Genomic DNA, 17,101 nt, shown 5'->3' with positions numbered 1-17,101 from the left:
TTACGTATGTCCTGTTCTAATTGATTTGTCTATTAATATACTCCTTTTTAATTTTAGCTGAATAACTTATTATTTGACCTTGTATATGCTTTTAACTCATCCCACATAGTACATTTATTATCTATTGAATTAAAATTAACTTCAAAAAATAATTGAATTTGCTTTTTTATAAAATCACAAAAATATACTCTTTTTAATAATGCAGTATTAAACCTCTATCTATAGGGTATATTTCTTTCCTCTCATGTTGAACATATCAATGAAAGTGACAAATTATCAGAAAGTATTCTTGCTTTATACTCAACTTTAGTAATCCTTCCATGTAACTGTGCCGATAATTTTTTTTAAATCTATTCTCGTATAAGAATCATGTTTATGCGAATAAAAGGAATAGTCTCTTTCTCTAGGATTCAACTTTCGCCAAATATCAACTAAATTTAATGGTTTCATAAAACTTAATATAGCCCTTGCCACTTTAGCTCTTATTACCATTTTAATTGATTTATCCAATAATGGATCAAGACAACAATTAATATCTCCTCCTAGTAAAACCTTTTTCTGGACTTTCACTAAGAGTAAAAAAGTATTCTTTATAAAATCTTTGTCATCAACATTTGGTGCATAAATATTCATAAGTGTCCACATTTCAGAATAAAGCTGACAATTAATCTGAACATATCTTCCCACAGAATCTATTGTAGTATCAAAAAATTTTACAGGTAATTTTTAAAATTAATATAGCCCCCCACCCCCCGCTTTAGAATTAAAAGATGAAGCAATAACTTGGCCAATCTAATCCCTTTTTAATTTAGAATGTTCTTTTTCTGTCAACGAGCTTCTTGTAAAAATGTAAAATCAACCTTCATTTTTTCGTATAACTTGATATTCTTTTCCTCTTAATTGCATTATTTAGCCTATTAACATTAAAACTAAAAAAATAATTTATTTTTATCATCCATTACTCCAAATCAAAATCCCTTCCATATCTGTCCCTTAAAAAGAAAATAGAAAGAGTTAAAAAAAAATACAGGAGGGAGATTGAAAATATGGCTGAATGGTGCACTAACAACAACCTTGCAGTTAGTGTCACTAAAACTAAGGAGATGATTGTTGACTTCAGGAAAGGAAAGCCAGAGGTGTCCAATCCAGTGATCAAGTAGAATAGAGCTGGTCATGACAGAAATAGGGAAAAGAGTAGAGAATGTGGAAGAACGAGAAACGGCTGTAGAAATGGAAGTGAACGACTTAAGAAGAAAATTGGAAGAAAGTGACAAAAAAGTTAGTCACAAGAGTTGTTAGCTCAGAAAATTGATATTTTGGAAAATTATAGTAGCCAAAACAACATAAAGATAGTGGGCCTAAAGGAAGATGAAGAAGGCACAGATGGCCGTTCCACATTGCCACCATCAAGAAGTTGCTGACTGACAGTTGTTCCAGTTCTTACTGACAATCCACTTGGCTTCAAACCGGTGCGGACTCGAAAGGCCGACATGGCCTGTTTCCGCTCTGTAAATGGTTATATGGTTATATTGGGGGACCAGAGGTGGAGAGGGTGAGCAAATTTAAGTTCTTGGGAATCACTATCTCGGAGGATCTTTCCTGGACCCAACACACTAATGGCATGGTGAAGAAAGCACGACAGCACCTCTGCTTCCTCAGGAGTTTGCGGAGGTTTGGTATGACACAAGAAACCCTAGCAAATATCTACAAAGGTGTGGTGGAAAGTGTGCTGACCGGCTGCATCACGTTCTGGTATGGAAAAATCCATACCCTGAGTGTAAAGCCTTCCAAAGTAGTGGATGCAGCCCAGGACAAAACCCTCCCCGCTATCGAAAACATTTATAGGGAATGCTGCTGTCAGAGAGCAGCAGCAATCATCAAGGATCCACACCACCCAGCACATGCTCTGTTCTCACTGCTACCATCAGGAAAGAGTTACATTCGTGATCTATTTACAGTTCTTTATTTGTTTACATGTACAGTATATGCAGTGTACAGTTTTTGGCACTACCAATAAGCAGTAATTCTGCGCAGACAAAATAATCTCAGGGATGTATGTGATGTCATGAATATAACTGACAATAAATCTGAAATCTCCTTCCCATATCCCTTTCCCATCCCCTCTGCCTCCTTGTTCAATCCACTTATTAGCAAATGCCAGCAGACATCTCTTTAAGCTGAATAGAGGAAAGTTTGGAGGAGGTGTCAGTGGTAATTTTTTTTCATACACATGGGTGGGTATTTGGAATGCATTGCCAGAGATGGTGACAGAGGCTGATGCAATAGGTATATTCAAAAGGCATCTAAATCAGCACATAGATGTAAGAAATATAGAGGGCTATGGGTGGGAGTTACTGAAGGATTAGATTGTTGATAAGTAGGTTTACGTAGGTCGGAACAGCATTGTGGCACAAGGGCCTGTACTATGTATATCAATGTTTTATGTTAAATTGTTTTATTTAGTAATCCTCCCCAATCTTTGTACATTAATTGGATACCAAGATCTTGGAATGAATTGGGGAACTCAATTTTTTTTGCAGTTTGAAAGTCTAGTAATCATTTTATTAGTCATAAACTCATGCAACACAGAACATTCTGGGCTAGTTTAATTTGCCTTTATTTGGTCCATAATCTTCCTCTCCATAACTCTCTCCAAATGCCTTATGTATGCCAGATTGTGCCTGCATCTAAGATTTCTTCAGGCAGCTCTTTAAATCTCTTCAATTTCACCTTTAACCTATTTCCTCTAATTGTAGAATTATCTACCCAGGGAAAAAGTCTGTGAACATTCATTTTGTCTATTCCTCTCATTATTTTGTCTATAAGATCACCTCTAAGCCACTTATGCTCCAGACAATACCCAGTCTATCTGAAGCTCAAGCCGTCCAGTTCCAGCAGCTTCCTGGTGCATCTCCTCAGCGCCCCTTCCAAATTATTGATGTCTTCCTTGTAGCTGGGTGATCAGAACTACACAGTACACTCTGTGTGGTCTCATCAACTCTTTGTACAGATAAATCACAATGTCCCATCTTTTGCACTTAATACCCTACCAAATTAAAGCAAGCATTGACGAATGCTACCATTGCCACCTCATGCACCTAGATTGGTACTTTCAAGGAACAGTGCATCTCCATCGCTTGCTCTCTATTCTGTTACACTCTGTCGGGCCCTGCCATTCAGAGTACTTAATCAAAGTACAAAACCTCACACCACCACCTATGCTAGAAGTTAAGCATAATTGTCTTTGCTAGCATAGAGAAGTGAGGATGGAAATTATTTTTTAAAATATTGTGAATGCACCAGGGCCTGGGACTTTATCAGGCATAAATTAATAATTTCTATTTCCAGAATATATCTTATCTTTCTACAGTATTACTTTTTTTTTTCTTCAAACACCTACATTTACTTGTAGGTTGAATGTGAAATTAACTCTGGCCAACTTGCATGCTTTTCCTCCTTGGCTTTAAAGGAATTATTCTTGAAGCATTTAAATCTTTGGTCTGAGCGATCAATTGATTTTGACCATAAGGGGGATAACTTTATATTGGTGTGAGGGATACTTGTTTTAGTTCTTTGAAGGAAGAACCAAGTAATCTATTTTAGGATATTAAGAGATTTAGTTTGAATGGGATAAAAGGTTATAAAGTTCATTTAGTCAACTTGTCGTGACTTAGACTGTCTTAGATGCAGTACTCTTCAATGTATATTTTTCCATCATAAATAGTTCTGGAAAAGGCTTTCTATTGTTATTAATTTAAATACAGTATTTGTATAATCTGGCTTCCCATGTCACATATTTGCAAACTTTTTTCTGTTGTCCTATTGCTTTAGAAGAGGTCAGCTCATTTTATTATTAATTTTTCATGTCAATAAATTGAAATGATGGTTTAGCAACATATTTAAAGACAACCTTTTACCTCCTCAGCAGTTTTTAATTAAAATCGCATTGTAACTGAAACACTGAAGATGTGCTGTGCAGTTGCTCACTAAACAAATTTGACACTGGAACATTTAAACTAATCTGTAAATTTGAAGTTTTGCATTGGTCTTTATTTAAGATGTGCTTTGAAATGGGTGCCGTCTGATACAAGCCTTACAACGTGCATAATATTTTTTTGTTATTTGCTCTCTATTAAAATCTTGCCAAGCGAACTTCCAGTCATATTCTTGTGTCGATTAAATAAAAATATCCAAGTATATGATGAAATCACAATATGTGAGAGCACATCAATAAAATTTCAGTACTGATTTTGATTTTAATTTTCAGATGGCGTTGACAGGACTTCTACTATCTAGAAGGTTAAAGTAAACCAGTTGGGTGCTGGCTCTGAATCATATGAATAATCCTAGGTTCAGACCACTTTCACAAGTTCCAGTCACGTACCCTGGTCATGGTCAACTGTTATCTTGTGTCATGTTTCTGCAAATTGTAATGGACACTTTATTTTTGTGCAAGTGTTTGCATTGTTACTGCGTCATCAAATCCTGAAGCAGTCAGCCCAAGTAAAACTACTTCAGTTCATGAAAAGGATTTTGCAGTGAAATAACCTCAGATATCACAATTCTTGGAAGCACAGCAGTTAATGCAGAAGTAGCAAATAAATGGGGTAATTTTTTGTAGTGGCAAAAGAGGTCAATTTCAATAGTTATTGGTCACTTAGAAACATTTCTTAAAAATAGATCTGTAAACTTGTACTAAAAATGTGTGACCAAAAGAAACAAAGCTGTCTTTCATCTTAATTGTATCTGATTTGGTTGTTGAGCTCTTTTCAGAATTGAAGTAGTATTGTCATGAAGAAAATCCTGAGGTGAATTTTTTTTTTAACTGCAACCAAAATTGACTTGCTGTTTACATTAATATAAAGGGTACATAAACTTTTTCAGGTATGCCATTAATATTTGTATGTCATTGTTAAAGCATAATTTTTACCCTCTGCAGTAGCAGCAGGTTTGCTCTTTTAATTAGCAAAGCTATGTTTCCACAGGATATCTGCGTATTCTGAAAGAAAGTGTAAATGCTTGGTCTAAGTCGGTACAAATGATTATGATTAAAACAAGCAGGTTCTGGAATGTTGTTGAATGCAGGAGAGTTATGTGATACCATTGGAGATGAAAGTAAATCAGTTTAATTGTTGGCAAATCTACTGTTTGCTCTTGTTTAGGTTTGAATTTTTGCCCTTTCTCCTCTTCCATTGCAAAAAGGCCCAATGTTAAAGTTAAGTTGGTACTGTCTGCAAGTTATCAGGTTCCTTCCCAGCCACTTATCCAAAGTCTTCAAAAATCTGCAGTCTAATGATTAAGCATTCAAGAGTGTGAAAGAGGGTAGGGCAAGTATGTACATAGAAAAAGTAAGGGGAAGTATTGAGAAAAGTCTGAAAGAAATTGGAAAAGGTTGAAAAAATATGGATATTTTGTCAGAAAGGGAGTGGGAAATGCAGTATTATAGAAATTGGTGAAAGCAAAGTGTTAAATCATTCTCACAATGTTCATACAATGAATGAAAGTTCAAACATTTTATGTGACTCCATTTGTGCTAACACAAAAACCTGTTTAATGGGAGTCCTTAAATAATTTACAAATCAGAATTAGTATTTATTCCTCCACTGATTTATTGATGCAGAGGTTATCTATTAATTAGATGTATTATTTTAGATATGTATTAACTTGCTATGGCTGGTAACCATGAGTATGTCTCAAAATATTAACATGCATTCAGTTCATTTTTAATATTATTGCTTATTTCTATTGATAAGGTATAGTTTAATTATTTACATTGATAAAAAGAATGTTTTGCTAAGAAGTGCTGTCTAGTGAATTAATTTTAACATGTGGCTTAGTCTTGAGAACACTGATGGCATTCTCTTTCTTTTTTTTAGTCCTGTATTGACTGCAGGTCTAGAGCTTGATTAATACTATCCAATGTAAATTGAATTATTTATGAAATGATGATTGCATGCATAAGAGGCTGTGAAGTCAAATATCTAGAAATAAAGCGGCAGTGCCTTTCCTTTTGTATCTTCCACATATCCCAAACATTAACTGTTTTATACAGAACAAAATAGCACCATCACTCCCAAAACAAAGGTGATCAGATGTATTCTAGTCTTTGTTTTTGTTTGGTATGGTGTTGTGCACACTGAGCATCCCTGCAAGCCCAGCACAAACCCTGGCATAGTAACTGATTTGAATATGTTTGAAATGCTTTACCTTTTCTGGAATTGGACAAGGTTAGTCGTACAACTTACTGTAGTGAGCTGAGCAAGAAATGGAAGTTTTCTCGAATTTCTGCCAGGTTACTCTAATGCCTTTAAGAAATTGTAGCTGGAAAACAAGACCTCGAGTAGTGAAGGTATTTAAAGTTTGAAGTAGGGTCTTGCAATGGATGTGTGCACTATATATAATAGAAAACTAGATTCAAATTTTTAAATAATTGTTTTGTACAAGCCATTTACATTTCTCTGATGGCTTTTATTTTTTGTATTTCTTTATCTTGATTCAGAAAATAGTGAATGTTTATTCCTCTGAGAGGAATAGGAAGCAACGCTAGTAGTAATTATCTGAATACTTCCTCCCTCTTTTTTTATATTATATTATTCCTTAAATATTTATGGACAGTTTTGTTGAAAAGTTCAGTGTAGAATCTTTTTCTCTTGAAAATACACAATCCCAAATTGCTTTCTTTCCTTTGTTGCATGTCAGACAGAGGCATTCCCACAATGGTAGGTGCATGCATGCTAATGTTCTTGATTTCCTCTGTAAAGAAGTAGTGTACAAGAAATATGTTTCTTACATAGTTACTGCTGCAAATAAATGCATATTTTTACAGTTTGTCGCCTTATGGAAAAAGCACGTTTGTTACATGTTGATGCTTTATGACAAACACTCGTGTTTTACTTGCTGTTCTTTGCAAGTGTATAGTTTTTAAATGTTCTTGTTTGAGGTTACCAATGAATTACTCCTGTGACATAAAATAGCAAATGCTACAATGTATTTATTTACTCCCAATTCTGTCAATTAACTAAAATGATGGTTATTTCATATCAACATTATATTGAAAGTGAAGGGAGATAATACATGTTTTTGTAACATTGTGGTGTATGTGTTTGTTTTTTCATGGAAAATAAAAATTACACACCCAATTTGAACATTCATACTACACCAAAGAAAGCTTCTGTATTGTAAAAAGAGTGCAGATTTGAAGAGCCCATGCCACTGAAGAGAAAAATGGCCAGAGAGTAGTACTCTGTATTTTCCTCTCATTTTGTAGGTATTCTAACATTCTATGGCATTTTCTAATCAGGAAGGTGGCAAGAAATGTTGCTAAACCCTTTGTCTTCTGCAAGCAGGTATACAGAACAATCTGTGTTGATTCCACTGTCAAGTAATGCTCTCTTGCTCTTTTTATACTTGTCTTCTGTTTTGGGAATCCTCTCATTTCCACAAAACACACTTAATGATATTTGAGACTGCTAATTAGTCACCTTTGCATGATGAATGAGTATGAGGCAGAACATTGTAGACCTTGGTGATATTTATAATGCTAAGTCAGTGGGACGGATTGAATTGATGATGTAGTGTACCATAGATAGTAAATCTCTCTTGACCATTATAAATGAACCTGTTAAGGCAATAGAGGTGTAAGGTATTTGCCAATTCAAATGCCTCAATTTTTAAAATGTCCTTTGTTATGGATAATGTCATTGCCATTTGGACTAAGAGTATTTTTATTCGCATGCAATGGACATCATGAAATTTAATCTGACCTGCTGTTCCTACTTGACCAGCCCCTGTGGGATCCTTTGGATGAGATACCTCTGAACACCTCTGCGAAAGGCAGCAATACCTGAAGCCCCACCCCTTAAAAGGCCACTCTGATGATTTTTGACAGCTTCCTGCCACAAAAGGTATCCTGATTGACCCAGCTGAAACATTTGTAAGTGCTTTCAGTTAAAATGCAAATTAGAGTTAATGTGAAGAAAAAACTTACGTCGAATTCACAACAGAATTGTGCTTGATGTTTGACTCAGAAAAATTCATATTTGCTTCTGGACTCTGGCAAGTCCAGGGGCAAAACAAAAAAAAATGTGTTGGCATCTGATCTTCAGTGCATTTCCAACTTCTGTGCATGTGTAATACTATGTGATAGTTGAAGACACAGAGTGAATGAGATATGCATGCCAACAGAACCACTTTCCCCATCAAAGTTTGGATCAACTAATTGACTTCAAAACATTTGACTTGAAAATAATTTATTTCACTTGCTGTACTCAATAATAAAGATTGATTTATTTTTTCTAAGTCATGATATTTGAATGTCTGTTTTAATGTTGAGGAACTTTGCCGTGATAATATCCTATGTCCTAATATGATGTGGCTAGACTTGCCCTGCTTGAAGATGGTGTTGCTTTCCATGTACATGGAAGAACATGGTATTGTATGTTGAACATTTATTAGCTGAAAATTGAGATTATCCAGATCTTGCTCAGTCCGATGCAAATGACCTGGGCACTAGGCAATCATTACCAAATGTCCCAATTTAGTACTTGGACAATTTAAAACACATGTCCATAATGTTGCCCAGAAGGTACAATTCCGGATCCTGTGAAAATCCACCTTTGTAATTTTTTTCAGAATGTCCCCCAGGTTGTCCCAGAAGGACCTCATCTTTGTACACAGCCAGGATGAATGGATAAAAATTATAATCTCTCTACCACACCTAAAACACATTTCCGAGATTTCTGATTCAGATTTATGTAATATTTGTGGTGTGCGGGACAGTTGATGCAAGAAATTGTATTGCACCATCCTGCATCTGGCATTAATAACTGCTGTCATGCTGACCAGGCACAGACCTGACCATCACCACTGATGGATTGTTGTATCCAAGACTGATACCCACTTTTCCCTCAACCTGCGTAAGACCGGGTTCGGGCCCTCACTTGAGCCCCTTTGTGTCTGTATTCTGCCAAATGGCTTCCAGCAGAGGTTCAATGGCCAGTATGAACAGTGCTAGGGACAATGGACAGTCCCGCCTACTGGACCTACTCAATGAAAACACTGGAGACATCTGCCCATTTGTAATAATTTTAGCTTGAGGATTATAGTAGAGCGTCCTAACCCAATTAATGTTTGTCTGAATCCAAATTTCTTTAGTACCTTGAATGAAAAGTCGTACTCCAATCTGTCAAAGGCCTTCTCCACATCCAGAGCTACAGCCACTTCTGGATCCACCCCTGACTGTGCCAAATGTATTATATTAAGCTATGTTGTTTGCCTCTTTTCTACAAATCCAGCTTGATCTGGATTTGCTAATCTTGGCAAATATACTGCCAACCTATTGGCCGATGCTTTTGCTACAATTTTATAATCTGCATTCAACAACGAGATGGGTCTATAAAAGGAGGGATTCAATGAGTCCCTGGCTTTTTTTTGTGGGTCACCATGACGATTGCTGTTGAGAAAGATTCCAGGGGGGTATGCATCTCCGCCACCTGATCCACCACCTTCATAAGAAGGAGCATTAAGAGATCTTTGAACTCTTTATAACATTCCATGGAGAAACCATCCTGTACTGGTGATTTTATTTTTGTATATTTTTGCCAAAGTTTTTTTCAATCTCCTCTCTAGAGAAGGGGACATGCAGCCCCTCTTAATCTCCTGATCCAACTTTGGTAATTCCAATCTAAGCAAGAAAGCAACTATTTTAGTGGAATTCTCCCCCCACCATCCCCTCTCGACTGATTTTATACAGCTCTTTATTGAACTTTCTAAATGTTTCAATTATTTCCTTTGGTTTACGTTAAATCATTTGGATTGTATTGATTGTATTGATTGTTCTTGAAACCTCTTCTGGCCTCACCTGCTAGGTCAAGACATTATGGGCCCTCTCCCCCAGCTCGTAATGTTGTTATCTAGATCTTAAGATCTTATATGTTTGCAGTGTATTATTTTTGAGATTTATTTTCTTTATATTCCTGTATTTTTTTTCTGAACCTACTCTTTGATAGTCTTTTTCCAATTGGGCTATTTCTTGTTCCAAATTATTGATCTCCTTCATGTACCCCTTTTTGATACCTTTGGTAGATCCAATTATCTGACTTCTTAAATAAGCCTTCAATATGTCCCATATTATGAAATTATCATCAGTAGTTCGTCTGACAGAACAATTCTGTCAGAGCTCGACAAAGCTACAAAATTATAGTTTTCCCAACAGCAATGAGTTCAGGCACCATCTATACACTGTGGCCTGCTTTTCTGGCATTTGTTGAACAGAGATCAAGATAAATGGTCTGACAGCAATCGAGTTGAGCAATCGAGTTGAGTACTCGTTTCTGCTGTACTACTCTCCAACTGGGCTGATGCCAAAAGAAAGATCAATTCTGGTGTAGGAATCATGTTGTCTCGAGTAAAAGGAATAATCCCTCTCTCTTGAATTCTGCCTTCTCCAGACTTCGATTACATTCAGTTTTTTCATAAAGGCCAGGGTAGACTTAGCTGCCTTGGCCCTCGTTACTTCCTTTGCTGACTTGGCCAAGACTGCATTCAGACAAAAATTGAAATCCCCTCCAATCAAGATATTTCCGCACCCCTCTGTTGCCTTCAAGAAAATACCTTGGATAAATTGTTCATCATCAAAATTCATAAGCTTTGAAAAAAAAAAACTAAAACCAACAATTGTGGACTCGCTTTATTTAGTAAATGTGCTTTAGCAGAAAAGTGAGATGTTCTTGATTTCACTGAAACTTTTGATACAAAACTCCTTTGCTAGGTTATTTCACAAGTCAGATTAGACTCAACTATATGATTGTGGATCCATAGCAAGTGTCCTGAGTTACGTGGCTGGACTGGGGAAAGACTGCTGCTGTATTTTTGTGAAGAGTATCAATGATTCAGATGGATTTTCAACATACATTCATTTAGCTTTTTAACTCCATAAGTAATTTGCTATTTACATTTAATTCAGTTGGCATGGTTGATTTGAACATTTTTAGATCATTACTCAAGGCTTGTAAGTTGACCAGTTCAATGAACATTATGCCATGATATGAGAAGTTTTATTCATGATTATGGTGCCTAAATATCCATAGTTGACAGTATGTGAAGTTGGTGTACAGTAACTGAAACTAAGGCATCAAATCAACCATTTGTGCTTAGCAAAACTCCAATTTCAGTAAATAGAAAGATTCTTTTGCTTGTGTGATTTGAGTTTTTTTTTTCCCCTCCCACATTCCCAAAAGCAGGCAACATTTTTTTCTTTAGAGTACAACTTGTGTGCTAATGACAAATATACAAGCAGTTCTTTAATGAAAAAATGTAACTTTTGTGCCTGCATTTAATAGAATTGATCCCATTAGCTGAATTTATGGTAAAATTATATAATTGGTATTGCTTGTATAATCACTCATGGCTTTTTACTCAGTCAATAGCCTCAAGCAAATATAAAACTTAAATATTATTTAAAAATTAGATCAGTGAAGAATGTCATGAAAAATGTTAAATTGGGATCTTACTTCTAAATCTCAGAAAGGCAGAGGTGAAATCATAGAATTTTCCATTTTTTGTAAAATCTGTGAAAACTTCATGATTCAATAATCAACTATCAGTGAATCAATAACTTGAGAATGTTGGTTTAAGACGACCAAAGGAATGATGAGGTAGAGGAAAGTTTTATAAAAGCTATTAGAGAGTGGGAATTAATTGTTGACAACCAGTACTGCTTGTGAGTCATTGTGGCTTAAAGTAGATCAAGAACTTTAAATAGCCATGAGCAAAGGGCCATTGGCACTTTTTTTTAAAGATCTGATGCCATAACATACAGCTAGTGCTGTTTTTAATTTTTTTTTATTGAAAAAAACTGCTGTTCGTTATTTAGTTGAACATTTTATATAAATTTTGTTGAAAGTTTTCTTCTTGTTAAACTAAAATTTATTTGGTTGTAATATTTTCCATAACATTATTAAAAACATTGAAACAAAAATCTTAACTTTTTTTAAGTGCATCCTGAATCAAGCAAATAATGATGCTTGTGAAATGAAACTGTCAGCTTCATATTTAGCTAGTTCCTGAAGCAGATTATTTAGAGGCATACAAAGACTAGAAATAAAAAAGTAACTTTTTAATTTTTGTAAATAAAAGTTACTTGACCAATGCAAAAGGCAAATTCAATGTAGGAGAGAAATGTGGCCAGAAAACCCAAGCTGATGAATCGTAGAAAACTACACAGAACCAGGCCCTTTGGCCCATTTGAGCTGCCTCATTCCAGAGCTACTGCAGTGTAATCCTTCCACAAATTCATTTCAGATAGATTCCTTGCTTAGCCCAAACAATCATCAGATAAATTTACAAACATCCATGCTAATTTCCACTCCAGGTAGAATCATTAACTTCTTTGTTTTTAAAATACTAATGAGCATAGTAGCCCTGATTCTATTTTCGCTGTGCAATGGGGTTAGAGAGTATTGACTAGTTTTCAAACATGGAACACTCAGTTTTCAGTCCCAAGTTTAAGAATAAAGGTATACAAATGTTGCCATAGAATTTCCTAACAGTAGAGAAATGCCTGCACTCTGCTTCATTTCAGTTGACACCTTTTTTTTTGGAAAATTTTATTTTTCATTTGCATCAATGACAAATACAACATACTTATCCATAATCATACAGAATAATAAAATGATGCAAAAGGAACACATCATTTTATATTTTCTCCCCTCCTAACCTCCCCCTTCCTCCCCAAAAGAGTAGGAAAAGAAAGAAAAAAGCCTCCTTGAATTTATTAAACATCATTCATTGATTAATTACATTTCAAATTTACAAATATAATCTTAAACCTTAAGTTAACTAGGGTGAGTTGGAGCAGCAGACGCTGTAGATGAACTCTTACCAATGAAATCCATGTAAAGTTTCCAAATCTTATAAACTTTTTCTGGTTGATTCGTAAATTATACATTATTTTCTGTAACAGTATACAATTTTATAATTCCATTTTCCATCTATTTAACCCCATATTATTGTCTGATTTCCACATTACCACCATACATTTCTTTTCTACTGCTATTCCTATACTTAAAAACTTCCTCTGATAAATATCTAACTTCAAATCATGAATATCACCAAACAAAAATATTTTTGGGTCGTTCCGAACTTGTATTTTCATAATTTGTCCCAGTAAAATGCTCACATCTTCCCAAAATTTTTCTACTTTTTCACACTGCTATACTGCATGTAAAAAGGTTCCTACCACTTTATTACATCTAAAACACTGATCAGAGCAATTTGAATTAAATCCATGTAATTTATGTGAAGTAATTGTAATTAATGTAAAAAATTAAATTGTACCATTTGATATCTGACATTAATTGTGTTACACTTTCATACCATAATTTTCTTGGATTGGTATATTTAAATCTTTATCACATCTCAATTTAGATTTAAATAGATCTTTTTTCTGCATAGTCTCTGGCAATTTTACATCCATATTAGTAATAAATCTTTTAATAAACATATCAGTTTATTAACTTTGTACAGGTACTCTAAAATTCAATCCTAACTTTTTAAATATGATTTAAGTTGATAATAAGAAAAAATAGTATTATTTGGTATATTATATTTGTCTTTCAACTGGTCAAAAATTAAAAAAAAACCCAAAACAATCCTTTATCCTTTTTATTCCACAGTTATACCAGATATCAAAAAAAATGAATTGTTAATTGTTAAAAGAATTAAAGGATTTTGCTTTAATAATATTTTGGCTATTTGGTAATTCTTCATTCCTCTTTCTACATGGATTCCATTCCATACTCTTAAGTACATGTTTCATAATTGGTGTATCTATTTTCCCTTTCAACAGTTCTTCATGCCATTTATACAAAATATGTTTGGAATTATTTTTTCCTATTTTTCTCATTTCAATTTGTCCCCATGCTGTCTTTTCATCAGTCTGATAAAAGGAAGAAAAGAATCTAAGTTGAGCTGCTTTATAATCATTTTTAAAATTAGGCATTCGTAGTCCCCCCGATCATATTTCCATGTTAATTTTTCCAATGCCATCCCAGGTATTTTGTCTCACCAAATAAATTTTATTACATTTTTATTTAATTCTTGAAAAAACATTGTTGGTACAGAAATTGGTAATAATTGGAATAGATATTGTATTCTAGGAAAAAATATTCATCTTCACATAATTTATCCCCCTATTAAAGAAATTGGTAAATCCTTCCATCTTATTTTATTTAATTTTCTTCAATAAAGGTATATAATTTAATTTAAATAAATTATTCAAATTCTTATCAATATTAATTCCTAAATATTTAACTGCCTCCTTCTGCCATTTAAATTTTGTCATTTTCTTAATTTGAGTATAATCAGTCTTGATCATTGGGATCACTTCACTTTTATCAATATTTATTTTATAGCCTGATATTAACCCATATTTCACCTATTGTATGTTTATTTTTTAATGAAATTTCAGTGTTTGTAAGATATAATATTACATCATCTGCAAAATGACTAATTTTATGTTCTTTTTCTTTTATCTTAAAGCCCTTAATCTCATTTTCTTGTCATCACCTCTGCTAAAGGTTCTATAACCAGCGCAAATAAAAAAAGGTGATAATAGACAACCTTGTCTAGATGATCTTTCCAATGAGAAAGGTTTTGATATTTGTTTATTGTAACTACTTTAGCCTTTGGGTGATTATATAATGCCCTTATCCAATTTATAAAATTTATTGGAATTCCAAAATCCTTCAATACGTTAAATAAATAGTCCCATTTTATTCTTTCAAAAGCTTTTCCTGAATCGAAAGCCAAAGGTACTGATGGTATTTTTCTTTTTTGAGCCACAGTTCATAAATGTAAAAACTTAACAATATTATCAGCTGATCTTCTTGATGAAACCAATTTGGTCCATATATTATCAATTTAGGTAAACATTCAGCTAATCTGTTAGCTAATATTTTGGACAAAATTTTATAAACTGTATTCAATAATGATATTGGTCTATATGAAGATGGAAGCAAAGGATTCTTCCATTTTTTTGGAATGACTGTTAGTAATGCTGTTTTAAACAACTCTGGTAAATCACAGGTGTCGTTCATTTGATATAGCAATCCCATAAATATAGGGATCCATAACTCTAAAGACTTTGAGAAATTCTGGAGAGGAACCATCTTCTCCTGGAGCCTAATTATTTGGAAAAGACATTAATATATGATATAGTTCTGTAACAGTGAAAGAGTTTGTTAATTCAATCTTTTCCTCAATATTTAATTTGTGATCAATGGTCATCCTTCAAAGATTTTGATTGATATAATTTCTTATAATATTTCATAAAAACATCATTAATACCCTGTGTTTAATAAGTAAGATAATATGATCCCTCTTTTATGGCTATTATTATTCTCAATAATCGCTGTCTTCAATTGGTATACTAAAACTTTATGGGCTCTGTCTCCCAACTCATAATGTTTTTGTCGAGTTCACCTTGTATCTCTCTCTATTTTATATTTCATTAAATTTTAATCTTTTTAATTCCAATATTTTTTTTGTTTCTCATCATTCACTTGATTCTATAATTCTTTTTCCAACTTTATTATTTATTTTCCCAAATGGTTAACTTCAGACTATTTTTAAAAAACTTAGCTGTATAGCTTATTATTTGCCCTCTTAAATAAGCCTTCATAAAGTCCAAAACCACAAATTTATTGGTTACAGAGTGTTTGTTGGTGTTTAGAATTTTTTTTATCTCCTGTCTTATAAATTCACAAAAATCTTGCCTTTTCTAACAATGCAGTATTAAACCTCCATCTATAACCTATATTTTGCTCTTATTCCAATACAATTGACAGAACTAAAGATGAATGGACAGGTAATATTCTTGCTTGATATTCAATCTTTTGAACTCTTGCTTGTAGTTGAGAAGAGGTTAAAAACTTATCTACATGTGAATATGTCATATCTAAAGGAATAAAATAAATAATCCCTAATACCAGGATGCATCTTCCTCCATTTCACTCATAAAATTCATCAGTTTTAACTACCTTGTTTTTAACCATAATTCCACCTGATCTATCCAATTTCAAATCAAAAGTAAAATTAAAATCTCCTCCCATAATTATTTTCTCCTTTGCATTAGCTAATTGCATAAAAACATCTTGCATAAATTTTCCATTATCTATATTTGCTACATACATATTCATCAATGTCCAACATTTAGAATAAATTTTATAATTTATCATCCCGTATCTTTCTGCTTTATCAATAGTTGTATCCAAAATTTCAATTGGTAAACTTTTATTTATTAATATCACTACCCCTCTGGCTTTAGAGTTAAATGAAGAAGACAATACCATTCCTACCCAATCCCTCTTTAATTTCACATGTTCTATTTCCATTATATGAGTTTCTTGTAAAAAAGCTACATCCACTTTAATTTTTTTTAATATAACTTAAGAACCTTTTTATCTTTATCGGATTCTGAATTCCATTAATATTAATACTAATAAAGTTAAATTGCCCTGCCATTAAACACTAGTATTAAACTGTATGTCCATCCAGAATCCCCCTCCCCTGCTCACCCCAATTCTCCTCATATAACATACTATATTCATAAACAATCCAGGCTTTGAACAAAAAAAGGAAAGATAGTGAAAAGAAGTAAGAAGAAAGTGAAAAAAACCCCAGAGGCGGGTGATGGTAAAATGTCTCTAATCCCCTGATCTATACAGGATGCAAAAAATATCACATTAGTGCTCATGATTCCGCAGTGGTCAGCATCATATTTCCCACTGACTCACTCGATATACCATATATATCATCCCTTATTATAGTTTTTCCAACAAGTCTAATAATCATTGATCTTATCAAAATATAATAAATCACATGCATTATAGATTAAGCCTTCCTCCCCCTTTAAACTCTCTTGAAACACAATGTAATTTCAGTTACAGCAAAATTCTTTCAGTTATGTAATTCTGGTATCAACAACCACCTGTTGGTCTTTAGCAGGCAAATATTTTCAGTACAGCAGGATATCTCAAAACAAAGTCATATTTTTTTTTCCAAAACACATCTTTAACTGGATTAAACTTTTTTTTTAACAAAT

The 17,101-nt window shown here is 33.6% G+C and overlaps 1 protein-coding gene across 3 annotated transcripts in view; it reads left to right on the top strand.

The window, feature by feature from the left end:
- The window catches only part of samd4a (sterile alpha motif domain containing 4A), a 152,375-nt gene extending 144,077 nt beyond the window's left edge, over nucleotides 1-8,298 (top strand). For 2 of the 3 annotated variants that reach the window (XM_069916946.1, XM_069916948.1), the window contains exon 13: nucleotides 4,268-8,298. In XM_069916946.1, the coding sequence (XP_069773047.1) occupies nucleotides 4,268-4,296 (29 nt within the window). In that variant the 3' untranslated portion in view covers nucleotides 4,297-8,298. The remainder of the gene's footprint in view (nucleotides 1-4,267) is intronic. The other variant, XM_069916947.1, reaches the window with a different exon arrangement.
- Nucleotides 8,299-17,101: the final 8,803 nt, after the last annotated feature.

Source organism: Narcine bancroftii, chromosome 2, assembly GCF_036971445.1.
Source record: "Narcine bancroftii isolate sNarBan1 chromosome 2, sNarBan1.hap1, whole genome shotgun sequence".
NCBI classification, from domain to species: domain Eukaryota; kingdom Metazoa; phylum Chordata; class Chondrichthyes; order Torpediniformes; family Narcinidae; genus Narcine; species Narcine bancroftii.
This window is presented reverse-complemented; position numbering and strand designations above follow the sequence as displayed.